General features: G+C 52.0%; 2 protein-coding genes across 2 annotated transcripts; one reads left to right on the top strand and one right to left on the bottom strand.

Moving 5' to 3' along the window:
• Positions 1-1987: 1987 nt before the first annotated feature.
• LOC119089693 (apoptosis-inducing factor 3) lies at positions 1988-10737 on the bottom strand. Its single transcript, XM_037212501.1, has 12 exons — positions 10707-10737; positions 10178-10223; positions 9702-9762; positions 8964-9139; positions 8217-8393; positions 6734-6900; positions 6160-6284; positions 5890-6020; positions 5237-5433; positions 4950-5078; positions 3943-4159; positions 1988-2528 (listed from the first exon to the last, which is right to left on the bottom strand). The coding sequence occupies exons 2-12, from the start codon at positions 10215-10217 to the stop codon at positions 2314-2316; spliced, it is 1635 nt and encodes a 544-aa protein (XP_037068396.1). The 5' UTR covers positions 10218-10223; positions 10707-10737; the 3' UTR covers positions 1988-2313.
• Positions 10738-17012: 6275 nt separating this feature from the next.
• On the top strand, positions 17013-23975 carry LOC119090576 (ribosome production factor 1). Its single transcript, XM_037213405.1, has 6 exons — positions 17013-17101; positions 18849-19000; positions 19520-19753; positions 20224-20469; positions 20925-21103; positions 23557-23975. The coding sequence occupies exons 2-6, from the start codon at positions 18863-18865 to the stop codon at positions 23723-23725; spliced, it is 966 nt and encodes a 321-aa protein (XP_037069300.1). The 5' UTR covers positions 17013-17101; positions 18849-18862; the 3' UTR covers positions 23726-23975.
• Positions 23976-24217: the final 242 nt, after the last annotated feature.

Here is a 24217-nt window from a genome sequence, read left to right as displayed (position 1 = left end):
AGTTTGTTTTATTGATAACAACACTAACGAATGAGATAATCATAGGAGTGCTGAAATTTCACGGCTATATAAATTTATTAATTATGAGGACCTAAATGTATCCTTTTCAACGTACTTAACTGGCCCAGGGCGCCAATGGTCATTTGCTCCGGCTGCCGCTGTACTAACCCTACACGGTCTTACAGGAGCCGTTCGATGTCATTTCCAGCACGACTTGAGCATACTCACTTTTAGAGCTTGCGGGTTGGGGAGGGGAGCGAGACGCCTCGTTTGGCCATGCCGTGAGAAAACGCGCCCGTCTAGAGCGCAGCGCAATCGTGCGCTTGAGAATGCACATCCGCCGCATAATGCGCCCGCGAGGGTTACCGGTGTTAAGTAACAAAGGTTTTTCCAACCACAGCGAGCCGTTCGTCTGGGCACCGGTCGGGACATGGAAATGAGAGACGTTCGTATGATACTACATGTATTAGCCTCATCACTGATATTCGTTGTGCTCAGAAAGCGTTAATAATATTCCTTTAGCTCGAATTGATAGAACACGTCACGCAATAGACACAAGGACTCGCTAACAATACAAGAGCTTCCACGTAACGCAATGCACGAGACGCAAGCAAACAACAAAAACAGGAACAGTTCACGCCGGCGCGCCCGGTGCAGCGGTAATATTCCACACAACCCGTCTTGTTCAACACGTGGCATCGCGCCACTACGACCCGGTTTCCCCGATACCCAGGACGGCGCTGTCGAGACCGCGGCGGCGTCCACCTGTCCGGCGCGCTCACAGGATGCGCGCGCCCCGCCCCGGCCAGCTCCCACCATCCCGCAGACGCTCAGCCGCCAGCCCCCGGACGCACGTCAGGCGTCTGTCACTGAGTGATGACAGTGACCCCTGGCTCTCATGCAGGCCCAATGATTAGTGGGGGCCGTCCTGTGCCAGGCGACAACCACTGACGCTCGGAGTTTACTTGATTCCCAGACTGCCTCGCCATAAGGCGCCGTAATGATGTAGCCGTAAATGCAGTCATGTGATAATGCTGCTGAGGATTAGTTTGTTTGTTTTTTTACTTAACAAGCTGATGTTTCCCGTCAAATGCTAACGCTATTCAAACCCGCTTTTGATCACGGTGGCTTAGATCACGGTGGCTGAGGATGAGGCAACACGCCGCACGGGTGCGGCCGTGGCTGACAATGGACCAACGCGCTGCACCGGAGCAGCCGCGTTCGACGAGGAGCCAGCACGCCGCACGGGTGCAGCCGTGACTAACAATGGACCAACGCGCTGCACCGGAGCAGCCGCGTTCGACGAGGAGCCAGCACGCCGCACGGGTGCAGCCGTGGCTAACAATGGGCCAACGCGCTGCACCGGAGCAGCCGCGTTCGACGAGGAGCCAGCACGCCGCACGTGTGCGGCAGCCTGCAGCTGTACTGCGGAAGATTGGCTTGGAGCCGATTTGGCACCCCACGGAATATACACGGCACTGCCACCTACGAGACGGAAGACGGCAGCCCAAGCCCAACACATAAAAATATACCCTCACAAGTAGACTATACCTTAGAACGCGTGGCCGCTGCTTGCATTCGCACTTAGAAATCGGGCAGCGAGGAGTGCCTGTGCCCTGGCAGCGACGGCATCTCAGGCTGACGGTACAAACATCGCTGAGATAGCGTTTGATTCACCGAGTGATGTCATTGTCGAGTACAACAGCACAGCCCGCCAATGCAAACCCTAACCCGAAGACAGGCGGACGAACGGTAGTGTGCGAAGTGCGGGTGCCATGTGCCTGTTCGCTTAAAGCTCTCGGTGAAGTGGCGCAACGCTGTGTCGATACTAGCGTGCTTGTCTGAGTATTGATCTAGCATCTGTGCGTGTTTAAATACTTACTCATATATCCATCTTTATATACATATATATATATATATATATATATATATATATACATGTATATAAATTATGCATATATATATATATATATATGCATGTGTATATAGCTCATTTACGTCTCTGATGTGCGATAAAGCAACTGCGCTCGACCCTGTTGCCATCGTGCACTTGATAACGAAGGCTACACAACCAGATCAGGACGGAAACAGAACGAATTGGCCCCAGGATATAGACTCAGCGACGACCCACCACCATCTCACCACCCAAGGTCGGAAGACACATGTCGCAATACAACAGATGCTCCGGCGGTTCTGCAGATGAGCACCACCAACACGCCCTTGCAGACCGGGCGCGTACCGACCGTGGCGCCCTGCCGCGCCAGAGGCGGACCCCGCCGCCCACACAGCGGCAGGGGGCGACGGCGCGGGCCCCTACTCGGCTGCCCTCTTCTCCGCCAGCTCCTCCATCACGCGCTGCTTGCTGGGGTAGCCGGCGGCGGCCATGCGCTCGGCCCAGCGCGCGGCCGCCGGGTCCCGGTTCATGGAGGCCACGCCCTTCACCTTGTCGCCCTGGCAGAAGAACGCCACGAACTTCTGCTCGTCCACGTCGCCGTCGAATATGACGTCGTCGAACTTGGGACAGTAGCCTGCGAGGCAGACGCGGCAGAGTGAGTCAGGAGCACGGGCTCAGGGCGCCGCGGCCACAACACACCGAATATTCGGACGCTCCCTAGACTCTCTGCTACACACGTAGGCATGGATCCGACATGGCGCACGGTTTGGAAGCCCAGTGCTGTCTTTACTAGGCAGAGCCGGGGCCGCGTGAATCGCCGGGTCATAAAACATCTGATACCCAGGCCACATTGGCCGTACTCTCCTTGCCACCTTCGGCATTCAACTCTTGTAATACAACAAGAAGGCATCGACTAATCCAGCCCCAGTATTATGTTTCACTGCATGCTACCACTCTCCGCCACGCCCCATGCGCTCGGGGACTCTCTCCACTCCTGAGGGCAGTCACAGGTCCACCAAAGTAGGCGGGTGTCACACCGGGATCTACAATGAACAAGCGTGGTCGCCACTTCGTGGCGACGCTCATCAAAAGGCGAAATGACGTATGACGCACATCTAGTAGGCCGGACAGTACTAGCGACAATCTAAAAACAGGGTGGAACGTAAAACAACCTTCGACAGATAAAGGCGACGTAACGCACAACGTACTGAGACAAACACTGCCGCACCAGGACGAGACGCAATGGATGAAGCACTCAAAATACTACGCTCCCACTGGTGAGAATTAAGCCTCGGCCCTCCATGCAACGCCGCCTATTCCTGAATCCGTCCAAGACGCAACACCGATGGCCGTGTCCGACTTAAAACACATCTCTCTACAGATGAGATGCGCAAACAAGCAAGTAAGTACTCGACGGTTTGCACAAATGGTTTCGAATTTCCGGCGCCTGCCAAGCCAAGCTGTTGCGTGCGGCCCGAACCCCGAGCCCAGCTGTCCAGTTCAACACGAACCCCGGCACCAGCCGTCCAGTTCAGTCCAGTGCTCTGCAGTTCAGCACAAAACCATGACCTCAGTTGAACAGTTCAGTCCAGTGCTGTCCAGTTCAACACGAACCCATGACCCCCGTTGTGCAGTTCAGTCCAGTGCTGTCCAGTTCAACAGACAAGTTAACCTCCCCTTTCGCCGGGCAGGACTGCGAAGGGTTTGCATGCCGCACAATGCTGTGCCACGGCCGCCCCAGGGAAGGGTTGATCCTCGTTGGCCCGTCGCCAGTTGATCTTCGAAGCCAATCGGGCCCGCTCTGGGACTCACCAGAGCTGGCGGGCCAGCTCCAGAACTCGTAGCCAGTGCCGCTGGATAACTATAATGCCGTGCATTACAATGATGTAGTCCATTGCATCTGAATGGGGCACTTGCAGTTTTGGCACGAGTTGCAGTTGCTAAACGCCACGCCTCGGAATGCTGATCACTACGGCGCTCCGAAGCAGCCCAAACCCGCACCAGACGCACATCCGTCCACACCAGCGGCGCCGGGCTGCCCCACTCACCCGTGTACCGGATGCTCTTGCCGAACAGCTGTGTCCAGAAGAAGGGCACGGTGCTGACGTCGGTCTGCAGCCCCGCGGCGTTGCGGCCGGCCACGCGGCCGTGGTAGTGCGCCAGCTGCCAGTGCCCCATCACCACCAGCTCGTCGTCGGCCAGTGGCAGCGGGAAGGACGCGATGTCGCCGGCCGCGTAGATCCCGTCTGCCGAGCTCCGCAGCCGCTGAAACCGCGTCACCGTCGTTCACGGGTCTGCCGGCGGCCCAGGCGCTACCCTCGGACGCTACCTTCCGCGCGCGGTCAGCACCCGCGTACGGGTCTGCCGGCGGCCCAGGCGCTACCCCCGGACGCTACCTTCCGCGCGGCCAGCACCCGCCCACGGGACCGTCGGCCGCCCAGGCGCCACCTTCGGCACGCGGTCAGCACGCACCCACAGGTCTGTCCGCGGCCGAGGCGCTACCCCCGGACGCTACCTTGCGCGCGCGGCCAGCACGCGCTCACGGGTCTGTCGGCCGCCCAGGCGCTACCTTCCGCACGCGGTCAACACGCGCCCACGGGTCTGTCGGCGGCCCAGGTGCTACCTACCGCGCGCGGCCAGCACGCGCTCACGAGTCTGCCGACGGTTCCCAGGTGCTACCTTCAGACGCTACCCTCCGCGCGAGGCCAGCACGCGCTCACGGGTCTGCCGACGACCCCAAAAGCTACCTTCAGACGCTACCTTCCGCGCGCGGCCAGCGCGCGCTCCCGAGTCTGCCGACGACCCCAAAAGCTACCTTCAGACGCTACCTTTCGCGCGCGGCCAGCACGCGCTCACGGGTCTGCCGACGACCCAAAAGCTACCTTCAGACGCTACCTTCCGCGCGCGGCCAGCACCCGCTCTGCGAAACGTTCCAATGAATTAGGGGCATTTCCTGACAGCGTTTCCACAACCAATAAACATGTATTACGAAGCACGTCCCATTCGTCGACTAGTCCTCCGAACTCGAGTTATGAGTCAGAGCCGGGACGTCTACCTTGTCCACGACGACGTTTCCATGTTTGTCCAGCTTGACCACGTCTCTGAGCATCTCGGTGCAGGGCGTGACGCCGACGCCCATCAGGCACACGTCGGCCGGCAGCTCCGAGCCGTCCGTCAACACCACCTGTCGCCATGGCAACCCGTCAAAACATCGCATACGAACACTTCGTGCAGCAAAGGATCGTATGTTGGACGATCGCACGAGAAACAGACAACACCTGCAATCACCGGCTATTGCCCTAAGGCCTACAGCATAAGGGCGCCCAACCGCCGGCTACTGACCTGGGTCAGCCGGCCCGACTCGCCCTTGAACTCTCGCACGCTCAGGCCCATTTTGAAGACGATGCCCTTGGCCTCGTGCATGGCCTGCAGCATGGCGCCGATCTTGGGGCCCAGGGAGCGTTCGTACGGCACGGAGCTCGAGCCCACCACCACCACGCTGGCTGCCTTGCCCTGGCAGTACGCGGCCACCTCCATGCCTGTTGACAACGCAGCAGAAGACTGGTCGCAGACCTCGAGGACAGTCAACGGGGGGTCAGCGTCAGCACACGTGGCAGTCTCGGATAATTTACCAGTATTTGAATGCAGCCTTAACCAATTCTGGCTTCGTAGTACCCGGCTATGACGGTGACGACCAAGAAACCGGTAAAATGTGCTTTAAAATGTCAAACCTCAGCCACTCACAATTATCACACACTTTAATCAAAGATGAAAGTATTGACAATACAAGTACGGAAGAGCATTAAACGCTGCGGACCCACCGCCGCGAACAAAGAAAAACACGCGGCGCAAACGCTTGAACAAACGCGGCGATGCCCAACTTTGCCGAGGGTGCCCGCCAGATTCGGCTCGTCTGGCGGTCAGCCTGAGTAAACCGTGCCCGGCATCATCTCCGTCCCCCTATCGCGGGTCTCTGTCTGTCGCTGCCCACCTACCGATGAAGCTGCTGCCGATGATGACGACGTCCCTGCCCAGGAGCCGGGCCGCCACGGCGTTGCCGTCCTCGGGACTGCGCAGGACGCAGACGTTTTCCAGGTCGGAGCCGGGCACGGCCAGCACGCGCGGCCTGCCGACCGGCTGACGTCAGCGGCGGAGGGTCCGGACCCGGCACAGGTCCGGGCCACGCGCTGCCGGCGGCTGATCGGACGACGTCATACAGACAATCAGGAGAAGCGGGTGCAAACTGAACACGTGAACAGCCTCACCTGCTGCCGGTGGCCACGACCAGGCTGGTGTAGGTTAACTCCGCGCCGTTCTTGAAGCACACTTTGCGCTCGTCCTTGTTAACAGACGTCGCTTCGTGTTCTGTCCGCACTTCGATGTCACTGGCCTGCCAAGGGAACAGGCTGGAGAACGGCCGGCGGACGAAACTGGATGCACCCAACGCCTTATAATGCAACACAAGACGCAGTCAAACACGCACGATACAACCATACAACCAAAATCACGCAACACACGACCAGTTAACATATTATTTATCAATGTCGATGAATATACGCAATGGCATTTCGCACTGTAGCGCTCGCGCTTTGTTAACGCAGAAAACGTGTACCGTGGATTAACTCCAGCAATAGGCGATTAAACAGGATCTCTTTCCTTGAAAGCAAGGGATTCTATGGTCATCATCTGTCTCTGCTTCCCGCAATTGGTCCAGCCCTTGCCACTGGCATTAATTCCACCCGTCTGAAAACTCACCCCAACTTCAAACGATGAGACATCAATTCTAGTGTTAAACCTCATCTCCAGATCATATTATCAGACTATTAAGCGACATCTGACCTCGTAGAACGCGGTGGAGCGAAGCTGCATCTTCTCGGCCTCCATGTCCAGGGCCTTGCTGAGCTTGGGCCGGTCGTACGGCAGGTACTTCTCCTTGGTCGCTAGCACGACCCGGCCTTTGAAGCCGCTCTCCCGCAGCGCCTCCACGCAGCTGGCGCCCGCCGCACCTGGCGCACGGGCCGCACCCGATCGTCAGGACACGTGCTAAAGACGGGTACCGGTGGCGGGTGCTACGGGGGTACCAGTGGCGGCGCTACGGACGGTATCAGTCGCGGTACTGGGGACGGCACCAGTCGCGGTACTACGGACCGTGCCAGTAGCACTGCTACGGACGGTACCAATGGCGGTGCTACGGACGGCACCAGTCGCGGTACTACGGACCGTAACAGTAGCAGTGCTACGGACGGTACCAGTGGCGGTGCTACGGACGGTACCAGTGGCGGTGCTACGAACGGCACCAGTAGCGGCGCTACGGACGGTACCAATGGCTGTGCTACGGACGGCACCAGTCGCGGTACTACGGACCGTAACAGTAGCAGTGCTACGGACGGCACCAGTAGCGGCGCTACGGACGGTACCAGTGGCAGTGCTACGGACGGTACCAGTGGCGGTGCTACGAACGGCACCAGTAGCGGTGCTACGGACGGCACCAGTGGCAGTGCTACGGACGGCACCAGTAGCGGTGCTACGAACGGCACCAGTAGCGGTGCTACGGACGGCACCAGTAGCGGCGCTACGGACGGCACCAGTAGCGGTGCTACGGACGGCACCAGTAGCGGCGCTACGGACGGCACCAGTGGCGGTGCTACGAACGGCACCAGTAGCGGCGCTACGGACGGTACCAGTGGCAGTGCTACGAACGGCACCAGTAGCGGCGCTACGGACGGTACCAGTGGCGGTGCTACGAACGGCACCAGTAGCGGCGCTACGGACGGTACCAGTGGCGGTGCTACGAACGGCACCAGTAGCGGCGCTACGGACGGTACCAGTGGCAGTGCTATGAACGGCACCAGTAGCGGCGCTACGGACGGTACCAGTGGCAGTGCTACGGACGGCACTAGCAGCGACCAGCGCGGCACCGGCAGGTCCTCTCACGCGAGGACGAAATAAACACAGATTTCTGCCATATATGTTGGCTCGGCCTAATGATTGGTCAATGGTCAGGTACACTAGTGTTACGCGATTGCGACCTACATCATGCGACTAACTCAGAAGCAGAAGACAACTCGTTCCTGAATGCATAAGCAGTTCCAAGCAGCCCAGTAAAGTCTGTTACTCTCGTTCACACCAATGGGTAACAACTACCTGTTCTGTGGAAACCCCTAGAAGAAAGAACAAAATAAATAGTGGGCAAATTTAGTGGCATGTAACTACAAGACAATGCAAGCTTCTACCTTGTTTGAGTGTAAACACGCGCACCAATATTTGATCTACACCGAGAGAGCGAAGCACTGACAGACAACACATTCCCTGTGCAACTCACCGCCGCCGAGGACCAGTGCCACATCCTTGCACTCATCAGATCTCTTGCCCAGCTGTTTGGTGCACTTGTTCTCATGAATATGCTGTCTTTTTGCGCGGACTTTCACGTCACCGCTATCACCCACTTCAACCTGGTAGCAAGGGATGCCGTCGAGTCCCGGGAAATCCTCGATGTCTCCTGTGAATGGATTTGATAGATAAAAGCCAGGGATTAGATTCTACAAAAAAAGTTTTTTCACTCTTAATTACTTTTTAATGAGAATACGGTCGTGGTTTCAAAACAGACATTTAGCTCCCCCCCCCACCCCAACAAATACTGAACAAAAAACAACTGGCACCTTACTCTAAAGCAATGTCATAATGCTGGCACACAATACCAGCACTAGACTTCCATGACCCATGTTCAACCAAACCTTTCACCCACAATTTCAGAAAATGGACAAAAAAATTGGCAAAAACAAGCACATACAACATGAGTAAATGTCTGCACTTAATTTTGTTAGGCCCCTTGATTCTTAAGCCTTTTCAACTTGCCAATACAGTTAGCTGACACCAACATTTCCATAAACTGCTCCTCTCATCCTATTAAACAGCAAAAGAGTCGCAATGTTTCTGGACATCAAAAGACGAAAATCCACAATCACTGCTGGCTAGGCAGCTTAATGCCACCCCAACAGAACAGAGCACCAACTCATCAGTAGGCAGCTCTGTATTCCCAGAGACCATAGTTTAACAGCAGGTGTCTTACCAGTGCTGATGTTGAAACAGGCACCATGCCAAGGACAGCGGATCCTGCCATTGGAGACCACACCCTTATCCAGGGGGGCGCCGTAATGGGAGCACTTGGTGCCCAGGGCGGAGATCTGCCCCTGGTGTTTGACGACCAGGATACGCCCCTCGCCAGCCAGGTCACAGATACGCATCCTGGCGAGGCAGGCAGCACGTCACACATGGTGGACCGGATGTCAGCGTGCTGTTGCTGCTGCAGTTGCTGTCACCAACTACAGCTACGTATTGTACCAACTAGCCTGATTGACAAAGCCATGCCATACAGACTGACCAACACATGCTAGCGCAGTATGCACAAGCATAACTGGATGCCATCCTGAAGTCATGAACAACCATGTGCTGATCAATGACATAATAAAGGAAAATTCAGGCACAGCCTTTCTTTTTAATGATGCTAAGAACAACCAACATCAATAAGCAGTTTTGTAAAGAAACCAATTATGGCAAGAATTAACATATTGTAAGTCCAGGCACATTTCCCACACAGATCTCACTGGACCAATTGATCATGCTGAAATACTATATATAACAAGCCATGATGAGCTATTTAAATGACAAAAGGTCATGACCAAATTACTGTCATCCCAGTTTACAGACATAAAACCTCAGAAAATAAAATCAAACCACCCAGCAATATCACAAAATATGTTTGACCAAATAGAGAGCCTGCAAATAACATGTTGACCTAATGACTTACTCATCATCTTCAAGCTCATCTGCCTGGCACACTACACCTTCAACGAACTCACGCTTTTTACCTGTGAGGAAAACAGCACAATTATTATGGATCCATGGGGGGAGGTAATAAATGCACAACACTCATACACTATACACATTCATTATGTGTACATAAATTGACTATCCACATGCCTTTATACAAGGCAAAGCATATGCATCTGCCCAGCACATATTGCCACATGTGAGCAGCATGTAGCACACCCAGCAAGTAAGGTGTAAATGTTGGTGCACCTATTAAGTCAGTGCTGAGAGGTCATCCATGGACATGGGGGTGAGCACCATCTGCAAACATTTTCCCCATGCTGTCAAATCATCACTTCCATATTTTCTAAAAATGGAGCAGTCTTCTCAGCCACAGGTTTCTGCCATCCCTCCACAGAGTAAAGGGCCAATATTAGCCACAAGATTCTGTCCACACTGAACAATACCACTAACCATGGAAAAGCTGGCAAACATGGGACAGAATAGCTCCCATAGTGATCTGTGGAAAAGAGAATGCAAGACAAATTAAGTCATAGTTAATGGCAATAACATGTCTCATGAATACAAGAATAATATTCATAGATAGATCATAGATAGATAGATATATAGATAGATAGATAGATCATGTATATCATGAATAATAATCATAAATATAATCAGGCAGCACAAGAATGCATGTCAAATTGCTTCACAATGAATGCTGCAGGCATATCTCAAGCATACAGCACATCATGTGGAATTATGCAACATACAAACTAATTTTACAGAATGCTGGGGGTACCACAAGATCCTTAATGCTAGTAAATGAACCCAGCATCTATGGTAGGCAGAAAAACCGAGGTGCCCCAACTTCAAAAATCATTAAATTTAATTTCATTTCACCCATACTGATGATGCTGACTTGGGCTTTCAGAAGTACTGACTGCTCTAGTTATGTGACACCCATATTCCTTTCACTGGGTTCTAACCGACTTTTGCTTACTCATGGCTGATCAGACTTCCTTCAAAGCCCAGAAACAAGCCCATGTGGCCCAACAGTGACCACCTCTGGGGGCATGGTCTGACGATGGTATCGCCAGCGCGGGCCACGCACTTCCCATCCAATATTGTCGCCGACATATCTTACAGACATCAATGAATACATCAAGCACCTCATCGAACCCATCGTGCGACTAACAACGATCAAAATCCTTGCCCGTCGGCTCCCCGCCCACCACCACAGACACAACAACTTGGAATGCAGCTGTTCATGATTGTGTAAATGTCACGAAGGTCGATAACACCTCCAACTGATTGGAATATGACGTCATAAATCCACAGCATCACTGCGAACCTGGGTGTTCAGTTCAGAGCACTACATGTTCAGGGCACTACACTATTTTGCATGGCATCTACGTGCGCATATAGGCCTGCCTAGTCCATGATGATACTTGGGCGTTTCCCGTTGCACATTTGGCACCCAGCAGGCGGGCGGTAACCGCAAGGCACCAGGCGGTTTCCCGCCTGGTGCCTCGAACGGAGCTCACAGAGCCAGATAGAACCAGACGGGACCGCAGGGAGCCAGAAGAAACGTTATAAAGCGAGACGGGACAAGACGGGACCATTCCAGACTAAACCACAGGGAAACGGATAGAAGCAGAGGAAAACAGACGATGCTGGATGTGACTGGACAGGACAGAAATGGACCAGCGGGAACGGACGGAACCGGAAGGGACCAAACCGAACCGGACAGGGTTAGAGGAACCAGACCGATCCGGACAGGGTCAGAGGCAACAGTCTTGACTGAAAGAAGCCGGGCGGGGCAGAACGGGACTACAAGGAACCGGAAGGGACCAAACCGAACCGGAGGGATCCTAAGGCACCAATCGTGACCGAAGGAAACCGGGAGGAGCAGAACAGAGCCACACAGAACCGGCCGGAGCGGACCGCATCAGTCGGGACCAGGCCGCGCCGGACGGAACCGAACCGCACCGGACCGGACGTGAAGAAGCGAGATAAAGCCGGACGGGACCGGACGAAGCCAGTGGGGTCAGATGGAACGTGTTGAGGTCCGACAGGACCGGATGGAGCCAGATGGGACTAGACAGGAAGGGACGAGACCTGATGGAACTGGACGAGACCTAATGGGATCAGATGGAACCAGACGAGACCCGGGACCGGTTGGGACTGCACGGAGCTTGGCGGGGGCCAGACAGGACCTAACGCGCTGGAACAGGGTCGGACAGCAAGGAACGAAACCAAAATGAACGAGATGGAACAAAACAAGCCATGATGGGACTAGAACGGGACCGGGCGAAATTAGACGAGCCCCATCTGGTCCCATTCGGTCACGTTTTGGTCCCGTCAGGGTTCGTTCTGTTCTATTCGTGCTTCATCCGGTCCCGTCCTGTGCCAATTGTTCCCGTCCGGTCTCGTCTGGTTTGATCTGATCATCTTCGGTTCTGTCCGGTCCTATCCAGTCCTCTCTAGTCCCGTCAATTGCGTCCAATCCCATCCAGTCCCATCCGGATTCATCCGGACCCGTCCTATCGCATTAGGTTTCGAGGGGCACCGTTAAGCCCCGTGCCGCCTTATCATGTTCGAGCCGGTTTCTTCCAACCCTGTTCAGTCCCGTCTGAGCTCATCACGCTCCACCCGATGCCGTCCAATCCGTCTGGTCCCATTCCGTCCCGTTCGGTTTCTATCGGCCACGTCTGGTGGCGTCCGATACTGTCAGACCCCGTGCAGTTCGGTTTGGTCACTTCCGGGCATGCTTGCTCTCATCCGGTCCCACCGATCCATCCGGTACCATCTAGTCCAGTCTGATCTCGTTGCATTCGATCCGGTCCCATCATGTCCCGTCTGATCACGTCCAGCACTTGTCTAGTCGCGTCTGATTTCGTCTGGTTCCGAACCGTGCAGTCCGGTCTCGTCCGGTATCGTCCGATCCCGTCGGATCCAGTGAAGATCCAGTGAAGCGCACAAAGCCTGGGGATGAGCTGCCAGAGCCTTGGCAAGCGGGGAGCACCTAGTTGGCAAATGATAGCAAAAGTTCCTTCCGCCCCCCCCCCCCCCCCCAAGAAATCACCGAATACGGCCCATTTATTTATAAGCGCATGTTTAACCTGGATGTTGTTCATTTTACCCTTTAAACCTGGAATATAAGTCGTAAGCTACTACCAAACCAATGCTATCTGAATTTTATAGTCAATCAACTGAAGAAACTATGCGTTAATTGACTGCATGAAATACATTACCGGCGCTTCTCACTTTACGATGGTCCAGTGAACTCTTTCTAAGCCGATAAAATTCGGGAGCTTAATCAGGATCTTTATATGAACTGTACAAAGATATTAACGGCCCCACGAATGCCGATCTAAATGGGTCGATAATTTGTATTAGTATGACCAAGCCTGGCAAGATTCAGGATTCTGACGAGATTCAGACCAAGGCAGGATGTTTATGGGACTCGGTGATGTTGAGCGGCCTAGAGCCCAGCCAAGTGGCCGCGTGACATGCAATGATCAGTGAAGGCAAAGGATGGGGAAGCGAATCTAAAGAGCGATGGATGACTCAGAGCTAAGCCAAATGCTCAGAGAACTACGACGCGGTACAAGTATTGTGCCGTCCCAGGCGGAGAGTTTTGGTTGGTCGCTTGTGGGTGTTGTCAATGTTTCAGCTGGCTGGTCCCATCGGTCGTGCTGGCGCCAGCTCACATTGATCCAAGCTTGTTTATGCGAATGCTTCGCGCTGTAGCCATGCATGGTGAGTAAATAGGTATGTCTGGTATTGCATACGGGATAGACGAAACCATTGAGCATTATTCTTATCATTCTTTTCCATCCCTTCTATTATTCTATACATTTTGTATGTTTCATTTGTATTTTTTACCCCCATGTTCCATTCCTTTCCAGACATTATGACTAACGTAGAATAAAATTATTGAAAAAGCAGGGTTTAGTTTGACGGCCTTTAAGCGACGGCCTGCTCTCATCACATTTTTATTAACTTGATAATCTGCCCCCCGTTACTATCCGTCTCTCATCACACGCACACGCCACGTATGCGTCCTTGCCCGCCACACCGACTTTCAAAACTATTTTCCACGCCTACATGTGCAACCCAAAATACACAGAAACGTTGTTTACTTCTGCCCACACTAGTTATGTGTGGGAAGGGATTCAACGCACAATTCACAAAACCATGACAAAGTGTTCCCACTATGTTTATTTCACTCCGAGCCGGTCATGAAACATTCAGAACCAAATATTTAGGAGCAATGATTTTGTATCATAATGCAACCCGAGCGTCGTTGGGTTGCCATTTGTAGTCAACCGTTGAGTTTCAAGGAGAACTTATCGCCAGTACTACAAAATCAGCAGGAAGGAGCGCTTGGCGGACACGAATGCTTCACATCATGTTATGAGGGTAGTACAGTGCGACATCGAACCATTTCAACGCACCAAAATGCACCGTTTTTCACAATATTGAGACATGTGAAGCGTGTCTTTCAGCATGTTCACGAACACACCTCATCCTGCCGTAAAGAGCCCTCATGGATCCTCCATTAAGGGCTGGCACGATCTTGATCGAGCTCGTATGCAGAGTTGTGCGCCCTTAATAGCTGAACACTATGACACCACACATTTTGAGGAGCCAGCGCGAAGCTTGTTTACTTGGACCGTGTTCAACACGCGAGCTTGGGCTGCTGTGTCGGTAAGAGGCCAAAACGCCTTTTGATGGTAATCCTTTCCCGAGAGTACTTGTCTTCTGGCGAAAACCGGGCGGGATGTGCAGACTGGGTTGGCCGGCCGTCATCGTTCGTCTTCTTCAATGTATACACACGCTCTCCATTCTCATCTATGTGGTACATCAGGTACATCGCGATGACTGGCCTGCAAAAAACGTTAGTCAATTTTCACCCAACAAAGCTATGGAGGCAGCAGTAATAGAAGATTAGGGCTTTCGGACGCCTCGATTGCGTGCTCACATGGCGCCCAAAATCATGGAGGCAGGGCATGATCACATAGGCGACATGGATGATATTTCAGCTGGCTGACACTAGTTCCCGCCATTCTCTTTTCTTTACCACGAGGTTCACATAAGACATAATGGAAAAGCTTACTCAGCAATATTGGTATTGGGTAAAACACTGCTCTAAATGATACAACTTCATTTTTTAGCATATCTGGTACTCAACAAGTCATCGTTTGGATGTCATGGGCCGTTTTTATGACACTGCCAGATGGACGGCGTCAGAGTTGCAATTGCGGTGGACGGCGTGGGCCCGTCATGATGACATACATATCTGGATGACATTCAAATAGGGGATGTGAAATACGCTGCAGAAGTTCGCGGGAGTCAAGCTCAGAAGCGAGAGGGCTTGAAACGTTAATCAGCATATAGCTGTGAGCTCCACAGGATGATCTTGGAAATAGCTACCTCAGTTCAAAACCCCATATAAACGTGGAACCGATAACCGCCGACCCAGTTCAAAGCCCATGACTTTTTGAGATGTTGATGAAGCAAACACTCTCAAATAAATCAATTATCCCTCTAAATGAAAATATTTCATTATCCTTTTAAAGCCGCACTATTGGATTGACACCCTTGAAAGCTTTGCAGAGATTTGCCATGTCACAAATTCCCTGCAGGTCACACCCTCATATGTTGTGATCCCAATGACCTTGTGTCATTGGGGCTTTACAACACACTTAGCTGCTGAGGCTATATGGCATCACCTACCTCTCACACTGGCAGAAAGGGCAGGTACCGCAGGGAATCAAACCCCATACCTCTGGGTTCCCGGGCGTGCAGTGGTTAACGCAGACGTGTTAACCACATAACCATAATGCAGACGCGTTAACCATCACACTACCGGCACCCCAATCCCAATGACCATGCAAGTGCCAAATGTGGAAGTCCAGTTCTTTCACGTGCTTGGTCATGGCTTACTTCATGGCTCCAATTCTGTTGCAAATCAACAATGTAATGACTAGAGCAAATCTGAACAGTGAACAGCTACATAGCATTCTGAAGCAAAGATGTCTCAAGTTAGTGCAGACATGAAGCACAGGCTAAGTACAACATTGAGAACTAGCTAAGATTCAGCTGTTTTTGGCTGGTAAAGACACAATTGCCTCAGATAAAATTAGCTAAATGCAGACTGGGGCTCTACTTTGAGGTTGCAGGCAGAAAGATGATGTTAGAAAGATACACAAAGGTGGTATTTCTTGTCTCCAACAGCAACTGCTGAATCTGTTGCTGATTCTCTTTTACTGACCGAACTCATTTTGTCTTATTCCAAAGGTACAACAGTTGTTACTTAAAGTTATGACATATGTGTCATGTGTGTTTACTGATTTCTACATAGCAGTAGAACAAGCAAAACCTATGAACATTGATTAATTCTCAGTAAATTAACTAGCAAGCACAAGTCAAGATATACCCAGGCACAGTTTATAGTCACCTGGGGCATACCTTGCTATTCATTTGGCTAAGCTGGTCAAATCTTGCCAACAAACCTGGCCAAATCTGAGGAAACCCCAGTTTGTTAGGTAATTTTGAGGGATGTTGTACCAATACATGCTGTTGGACCCCATCCCAGCTCCATGGAATATGGCTAAGCAATTTGTGGTGTGTAACCACCCTCCAATGCTAAGCGTGCGTACACAAGGCCTTGCAAAAAACAAACTCATCGCTGCAGTGGTCTGATTCATGCCGTGACAACCCACCAGTTCACCATTCAGGACATTCAGCATGGGAAGAACAGGGGTCATTTCATCCATCTGCCTCATATAGCCCTTCAAGGGATCAAAATGGGGAAATAAGACATAGCAAATGGAAGACAATACATCATAAACGTGAGGATACCATGCACGGTGACACGTGGGCAACGGCGTCAAGCCGGCCCATACCAACCGCATTACTGGTACATACCCGTGGCAGTCCTCGTGGAAAGATCAGTATTGAGCTGCGCTGAAGACCCCACCTATTCACAATGCACGAAAGTGCTACTTACACCCGCGAATATGACCGCCACGCAGGTGCTATAGAGCCCGAGCACAAACAAATTCCTGAAGGAAGCAGATCGCGGTAGCCCACGCGGCGCTTGCTGTTGGTAATCGTAATCAGAGAGCACGGCAAGCACTAGCATCATTTAGCGCTTGTGATTCGTTATACTTGTCTTCTGCTTTTCATTTTTGCTAGTGTTAGCCATGTGAACCAGCTTTGAGAGTTATAGAACATTTGACTCGAGGTTGGCGCTCTTAAGACGAAAGTGTGGCCTCATGGTGTCTCAAGTCAAGCTGCTTCGGCTCCGTTTGTTCGGGGAACGGAAGACCTGAGGGCTTGTAAGAGCGTAGAGGGAACTTGGATCAAGTGGAGACATCGACAAAGGTACCGTACTTGCGGCTGTTATAGATGGTTGCCAGAAAGACTAAAGCCTGTCCTGGAAGCAGAGCATGTTAATTGTACGCTGGATGCGTTGTCTTGCATCTCGAATAAGTGCAAGCAATTTGGCTGCTAATGGATGTTGTTCAGTTTGTTCCGGAAACAAGGCAGATTCTTTATTACTCGAATGGTGATGTGAGCGAACCACATAATAATTCACTCACTTACGTTTATAGGGATTTCATCAAAGTTAGGGCTAATGTGTGATGTTAAGAAATGTATCATGCTTGCTATTTACTGTGTAGCATTTATGCTGTCATTCATCATCGATCGGGAGCTTTTTGAAACTCCCTCGCATTTCATTTCCTATCTAGCATGTGATTCAAACAGCCTGCACTGCCAGTTTGACTCCTTTTTGGAATGGAGTGAGAGGGACATAGATTTTGTCATGTAGACAGTATGAAAGTATAGGAGAACAGACCCTGACACTATTTGAGAACCTGTGCAGCAAGGTCTTGCCAATGCATTGGAGCAACTTCTCTGCATGAGCTGTTTGATTCTTCATGGGCAGTCTAAGAAGTCCTGAAAAATTGTGCACAAATGAACAAGTGGCATTGCGTGAAGACCAGCTAGCTCTGGGCCCAGTGATTTTCATCAATGAGACCAGTGACTTAAAAATGGCTAACTGATATTTTATTATTGGTGGCTGCAAATTTGATTTTGGGTTGAATGATCATTGTCTAGTCATGGTTGCAGTAAACTGGGCCGAAGCTCTGTGTTGTCTTCATGTTGCAACCTTCCCCCTTTTCAGCTCTCCGAGTGTTGTGTCTTTGGCCGGTTTCTGGAGAAGTGGCACTAGCTGAACTCCTGTTGGTTGTGGTTGGTTGGTGTGCACTAGCTGAACTCCTGTTGTGGTTGGTTGGTGTGCACCATTTAAGTAAGGGGGAGGGAAACCAATGCCGGCAGAGGGAACAGGGATTCACTGAAGGTGTCATGCTGTGTAGATGATTTCAGGTGTTCTGATGTGTCTGTCACTTTCTCACTCTTCTCTCTTCCTTTGTTGATGATATGCTTCTCTAAGTCATGGTCATTGATGATATGCATCTCCAAGTCATTGATTTGAGGCCTTTATATGGTTGTGTTTATTATACCTCATATATGCAGAAGTGTAGATGCTATTTAGAACCACCAGTATGTATCATGGTGGCCATAACTTAAAAGCATGTGTACATGCTGCAAGGCAGACCACAAATGTGTGGAAAAGTGCCAAGCTGTAGCCATACATTGTGGGGTGGTAATGTTTTGCTTATGTTTACTATACCTCATTCAATGTTATAACAGATGTATGCATGAGGAGAATTAAAGCAACATGGGCAAATTTAGGTACATGATGCTTTCTGTGTATTTGTAATGTGTATTGTGCTGGCAGGTGTGCTTTGTGGAGTATGGACTTGGACTAGCCTTGACAAACTTTGGATGTGGCCAAACTTGGGCACCAGTCTCACATCATCATTGTGATGTGGTTTTTGTGATACCCTTTTAAAGTAGCAAGGCAGTTGCAGAATGCCCGGTGTGCAGTAATGTAGTGAAACTGAATAAAACTGCATAGAACTTAATTGTGTGTATGGCTAGTGCCTTTGTTTCATTGTACAGCATGTTTCCTCTTTTTAGTATGTGGTTGGCTGTTTTTAGCAGGAGAATATGAGGCATGTTGTTCTCATGCTACTGTGTGAAAATGATTTATCTGCTGCAGGGTTTTCATCCACCATGGTTTTCACACCAAAAGCTGCTGAAGCATCAACACCAGGGGCTGCTTCGCCCCTCATGCCGGAACGATGTGTTGACCACAAGAACAAAAATATCAGAAAAGAAAAGTGGAGGGAGCTGAGGCAGAAGAAGAACAAGGTATTTGTTATGAGTTGGCATGGCTGTAAATGCTCAGGAAATGGAGTTATGTACACATGTACAATAATGTGCCCTCATCTCTGAGTTGAAGTTAAGAACTACTGGTGGAGCCTGTCCATTTTGTCGGTGGAGTGCTTTGTAAAAAAAACAGCTAATAGACTGGTATGGTACTCACCACTAAGCCACCTTTTGCAGTGTTAATGCTCTCAACATTGGAAATGTTATGTTTTGTGTGGCTGCATGACTTCCAAGCTTGTGCTCCCACTGTACATGTCTGCATTGCTCATGGGAATAATCAACATCAGCCCTTTCGCAGCCTACGCCCATTGTGAAACAGCCATCCGCAGGTCATCGCGGTAGTTTTGAGCAAATGTGTGTTCGAAACGAAAATGTCAGCGTGTGTGGCTTCTTAACCTTTGAACGTGTGATTTCCGCCTGTCACCAGTCCGGCTGAGATACCTGTTTCACGTAACAGGCTGGACATTTATCTTGCCTCATTGCGACTCTCATAATTTCCAGGAGAAGCGCGAAGCGCGGAAGAAGCGCCAGAAGGTGCGCGAGGAGCTGGGCGAGGACGCGCCGCCGGTGCTGCAGCCGCACACCATCGAGACTCTGCGCATCCCGGACGTGACGACCGTGCAGCAGGACGACTTGGAGACGCAGGAGGCCGACCGGCTCGACGAGTTCGGCGGCTACTTCAGCCGCGAGGCCGAACCGCGCGTCATGCTCACCGCCGGCGACTTCCCGTCCCCGGTGAGCGCGGCGGCGACCGCGCGTGGCGCCGGCCGGTGCGCCGCTCGGGCGGCGGTGGTCACAGCGGCTCTGTCGGGCGTGACGAGGGCTATGGTGTGGGGTGCTGCTGGTTGGTGCGTGGCGAACCATGTGCACGTCGTTTCCTGCCGTCTTTGATGATACACACGGTCGGTATTGCGCCAGACGCCGAGCAGTGAGCGTACGCATGAAGATTCGCATCCCAGAAGCCTGGTATTTGCCGCACGTCTTTGATGGACAAAATTGATTTGAAATGCGGTTATCGTCAGCACAAAGTCTCGTAATTCCAAGTAATTACGTGCCTAAGGCTTTGTCAATCAGTGATATGTTCCTGGTATGGTGCTACCAAGATGCTCGTCTGAACACTGCAGGGAAAGACGAATGGCGGGCTCGTCTTACGCTGCGAGTTTGGTGATCCGCTTTGTGTTCACGGGAACGTTCTCCGCCTGCAGAAGACGCGCGACTTCCTGAAGGAGCTGGCGCTGGTGATCCCGAACGCCGAAGTGCGACTGCGCAACTTCAGCTCCATCAAGAAAACGGCACGGTTGGCCTCCGCGCGCGGCTTCACCGACCTGCTCATCATCAACGAGGACAAGAGCCGCAAGGTGGTGGCCAACGGGCTGCTGCACGTGCACCTGCCCGACGGACCGTCCGCCCACTACCGGCTGAGCAACGTCAAACTGAGCGCCGAGCTCCGGGTATGGTTGGCCGCACCGTCGGCCGGGCAGGGGGGGGGGGGGGGGAGAAGTCAGGCTGGACGGGATGGCTGAAAATTGTCGAGGCTGTGGTTCTGTGCATTCAACTTTTAAGCTCCTACCTTCGTGCCGCCGCCAGAAGCCGCCGTGGACCGTTCAGGTATCCCGCTCAGCCTGCTTGTTACATTACGTCATTGTCGGGTTTGTGACATTTGAGGTGTGTTGGGCCGCACGTTGCACAGCGCGCTGTGGCAGGGGAGGGCGTAAATTAGGGGAACAGTGCCGGCAGTTGCGTTTCATCGGCGCAAATGCTCATTTGTGCGATGATTATTGTTACGCAATGCTGGTTAAGTCCAATGAATCAGTGCGGGGTGTTCCGGAGAACACAAATTTATCTTGATTATTGAGGAAGAAACTGCATGCGTGATTATTAACCCGCGAATTCGTGGCTTTTGCAGCGCATCAAGGAGTTCACCCACCACCGTCCGGAGGTGGTGCTGAACAACTTCACGACCATGCTGGGTCACAGGGTGGGCCGCATGCTGGCCTCGCTGTTCCACTTCGACCCGGAGTTCAAGGGCCGGCGCGTGATGACGCTGCATAATCAGCGAGACTACATCTTCTTCCGACATCACAGGTGCGGCCTTAGAGTGGCGTCGTTCTCGGCGTTGCCTGCTCGTCAGACGTCGGCTGGGGCTATTGAGCGCCGCGCCGGCCGTGGCCGCAACCGCCGTCGAGTGTGGTGATGATGACCCCTCGGAGTTCGGTGCAGCCCGAGTGTTTTACTTGTTTTCTGTCGCAAATGTTTCAGTCTTTGTTTTTGGAAGATGCCTGGCACCTGAGGGCTTAATTTTTAGGGTGATTCCATTGCAACTTAAATTTTTGAGTTCATGCATCATTTCGTCGAAAATAAGTGGCGATAAACGTAGTTGTATTCTAAAGTATCGGATAAACGCCGCATGGAACAGCATGATTGGCCGTTTGAAACAAAATCATGTTTGGCAAGGGAAGGTTAGGTTAGGTTGAGTTATGTTAGGGATGGCATTGGAAATAGACGTACCGCGGTAAGTACCGTAGAGTGGTCATGGCAGGAACTTTGTCAAAAATCAGTTTGGGTGGCCATTGAGTTTCCCTCGGTCCATTGGACTTGATGATATGACGTGCAGTCAGCATCAGTACTTCTCCCCGAATGCGTCGCGCTGGTCGTGGAGAATGCAATCGCAGAGTTGGTGGCATAAGGTAGCATAACTGTGTGTGGACCGTGAGTATTACGCTCCCTATATTGCGCGTACTGCATCACGGTTTTTTGTAAACATCGGCGTGTTGGTTGACGTGTGTAGGACCATAATTGGGTCGTTGGACTTCCTTCGTTATTCGCCGCTGCAGATAGCCATCGTGAATCAAGGCTCAAAGCGTTACACGCCAGAAATTCAAAAGCCAACGTTGCTACGGGTTTTGTGTTGGCGGCGGTAAAGTACGCACCTCTAACACAATCGACGACAGCTGGGTTTTGATAGGCACGTTTGTTCCATTTATGCAAGTTACTGGGAACAGTAAAAAGCTTGGGAGCTGGTACACGTGGTGACCATTCATAAAACGTGAAGACTTATGCTACGTTGCGCTAAAGACTTTCACCACACTCCGAAGTGCAAACCAGGGTGCGATCCGCCAGGTAGTCAGTCGGGATCGGGTAAAGCTTCGTGGCCTCGGTTTCCCCTGCTAACGCGTCCAACCAGAGCGACTGTGTCGCCTTGGTTGGACGTTGGCGTCCAATCACTGCGACCTATGCCCCATACGCGGTCGCGTATAACTGGCATGGGCCATGCTCTACGTGGCCCAGCCACGTAGTTTTGTTTTCGAAGGGGCGTGCGACGGATGTCTGCGCATGTATGCAAAGAAGCAGCGGTAATATGTGAAGCCACAGCAGCACCGTATCAAACAGATTCCATTCGGCTACCGGACACCCTGCCTTACTGTCTTGAGGTTCAGGAAGTCTCCATTTCAGGGCAACGCTGAGCCAGGATGCTGTTGTGCAGACCCGATCTGTATGGTTCTGCGCCTGGAAGCGCTGACAACATATATTTAAACGAGCAAATGACAGGGGAGCCTCGGGACGTTTTTATTTTTCATTTTCTTGTTGTTTGTGTACTATCATCGGGTGTTGGCCCATTTCTGGAATTAGCAGCGTGTCATAAAAGCGACCGTCGGCTTTTTAAGTTTCTCCCAGTTCTGCATTTTGCTGAGCGCCTTTGTCAAACGGCTATTGACTTTGACCGCAACTGAAGTTGATGAATTCCACGATTTTTTCAGTACTCCCTGGCTACTTACTCTTCCTTTATTTATTTGTTGCTTTTTTTGTTGCGTTTGTGTAGAATGCCAACACTATAGCAACCTTGTGTTATCACGTACGTAAATACGAAATTCCTTCGCATGTTCTGAGGCAGTAACGCGCTTAATGTGCCTATCGCGCGACCAGGTCGGGGGTGATCACGACCCCCTGGTTGGGTGACGAGAGTTGAAATCGTCTGAAATGCAACACAACATAATGGTATACATCAAACGCCTCTCACCACACCCCACTCGCCGCACCACCGTGATTATTACCACTTGTCGATTCCTCCATGCTTGGGTCGTAGCATTACTGTGACGGCGCAAGATACGTCCGCAAGATACGGCCTGCCTCGACCGTATCTCGCGGACGGCGTCCTGCTCCCTATTGACCACGTGTGGCTAAGCTGAGACCCCACGCCGGTCGTCTTGTGACGTCGCGTTGTCTCTGTGTATGGCGCCTGGGCACTTAAGACCGGGCAGTCGAAGCGCCCGAAAGCCCAATTACAAGACTCTGACTCTGTTGACTCTGCGCTCGTTACCGTGTCTGACGGCATGACGAGAGGCTTTGGTGCCGTTGTGACCCATTTTGTGACGTTTTCTTATCCGTGCAGATGTGGTCGCGCCACTCGTTTAATGCTGCTTATGGTTTCAAACGGGCAGTTGCGTTGAAGGACGGAGCTTCCGTGTGCATTATTTGGCGTCACTGGCCTCTGTACTGTTCCTGTACTGAGCCCGCTCCTGTCATCCCTGTTTCTTCAGGTACGAGTTCAAGGACAGCAAAAAGGTGGCGCTGAGGGAGCTGGGGCCGCGCTTCACGCTCAAGCTGCGGTCTCTGCAGAAGGGCACGTTTGACTCCAAGTGCGGCGAGTACGAGTGGATCCGCAAACGGCACGAAATGGAGGACAGCCGCAGGAAGTTCCACCTGTAGGTGGAGGTGTTGTACGTCCCGCTGATGACGCCTGACGGGCGCCGGAACGGGGCCGCGTGGACACGGCGGCAACGTGTGTCGGGGAAGCTGTCCAGTTGAGCATCGCAAGTTTTGTGATAGCTGGTGGTGCAGGGCGCGTTGGCAATGTGTGGGCCTTCAAGAGGTCTTCAAGCCGCGGGCGTTTTCTCGCAGTTAGGATCCGAAACACGCTGATTGCTATTCATAGAATAAAGATGTATGGAACGTCCCACCAGACTTTCGAGATTTCCTTTTTCCGCCGAATCAACAGTTTGTCTGACGCCAAAGTGCCCTTCACGCCTGACAGTGCCGTCATGTTGGCTGACGTCATAACGTGACGTAGCGTTGTTACAGCACACATTGCGGATGGCGCGCCTGAGATATGCTCGGGCCGACTGCTGACGTCGATGGGTTGATGTATGCTAATTTGGTGATTCACGCCGTCTTTTTGCTCGATATTTCCCGGATATTTTT

The sequence above is a fragment of the Pollicipes pollicipes genome, unplaced genomic scaffold (assembly GCF_011947565.3).
Source record: "Pollicipes pollicipes isolate AB1234 unplaced genomic scaffold, Ppol_2.1 Scaffold_3087;HRSCAF=3621_pilon_pilon_pilon, whole genome shotgun sequence".
In the NCBI taxonomy this organism is placed as follows: domain Eukaryota; kingdom Metazoa; phylum Arthropoda; class Thecostraca; order Pollicipedomorpha; family Pollicipedidae; genus Pollicipes; species Pollicipes pollicipes.
Note: the sequence above shows the minus strand (reverse complement) of the source record. Positions and strands in the feature narration are given on the sequence as shown.

Excerpts from the sequence above, each read along its gene's own strand:
- LOC119089693 (XM_037212501.1), bottom strand. The coding sequence starts at position 10,217 with ATGGGAGCTATTCTGTCCCATGTTTGCCAGCTTTTCCATG. Across the intron at positions 8,394-8,963 it reads CTGTTTCAACATCAGCACTG|GAGACATCGAGGATTTCCCG; the intron begins GTAAGACACCTG and ends ATCCATTCACAG. Across the intron at positions 4,160-4,949 it reads GAAACGTCGTCGTGGACAAG|CGGCTGCGGAGCTCGGCAGA; the intron begins GTAGACGTCCCG and ends ACGCGGTTTCAG.
- LOC119090576 (XM_037213405.1), top strand. The coding sequence starts at position 18,863 with ATGGTTTTCACACCAAAAGCTGCTGAAGCATCAACACCAGGGGCTGCT. Across the intron at positions 19,001-19,519 it reads TGAGGCAGAAGAAGAACAAG|GAGAAGCGCGAAGCGCGGAA; the intron begins GTATTTGTTATG and ends CATAATTTCCAG. Across the intron at positions 20,470-20,924 it reads AACTGAGCGCCGAGCTCCGG|CGCATCAAGGAGTTCACCCA; the intron begins GTATGGTTGGCC and ends TGGCTTTTGCAG.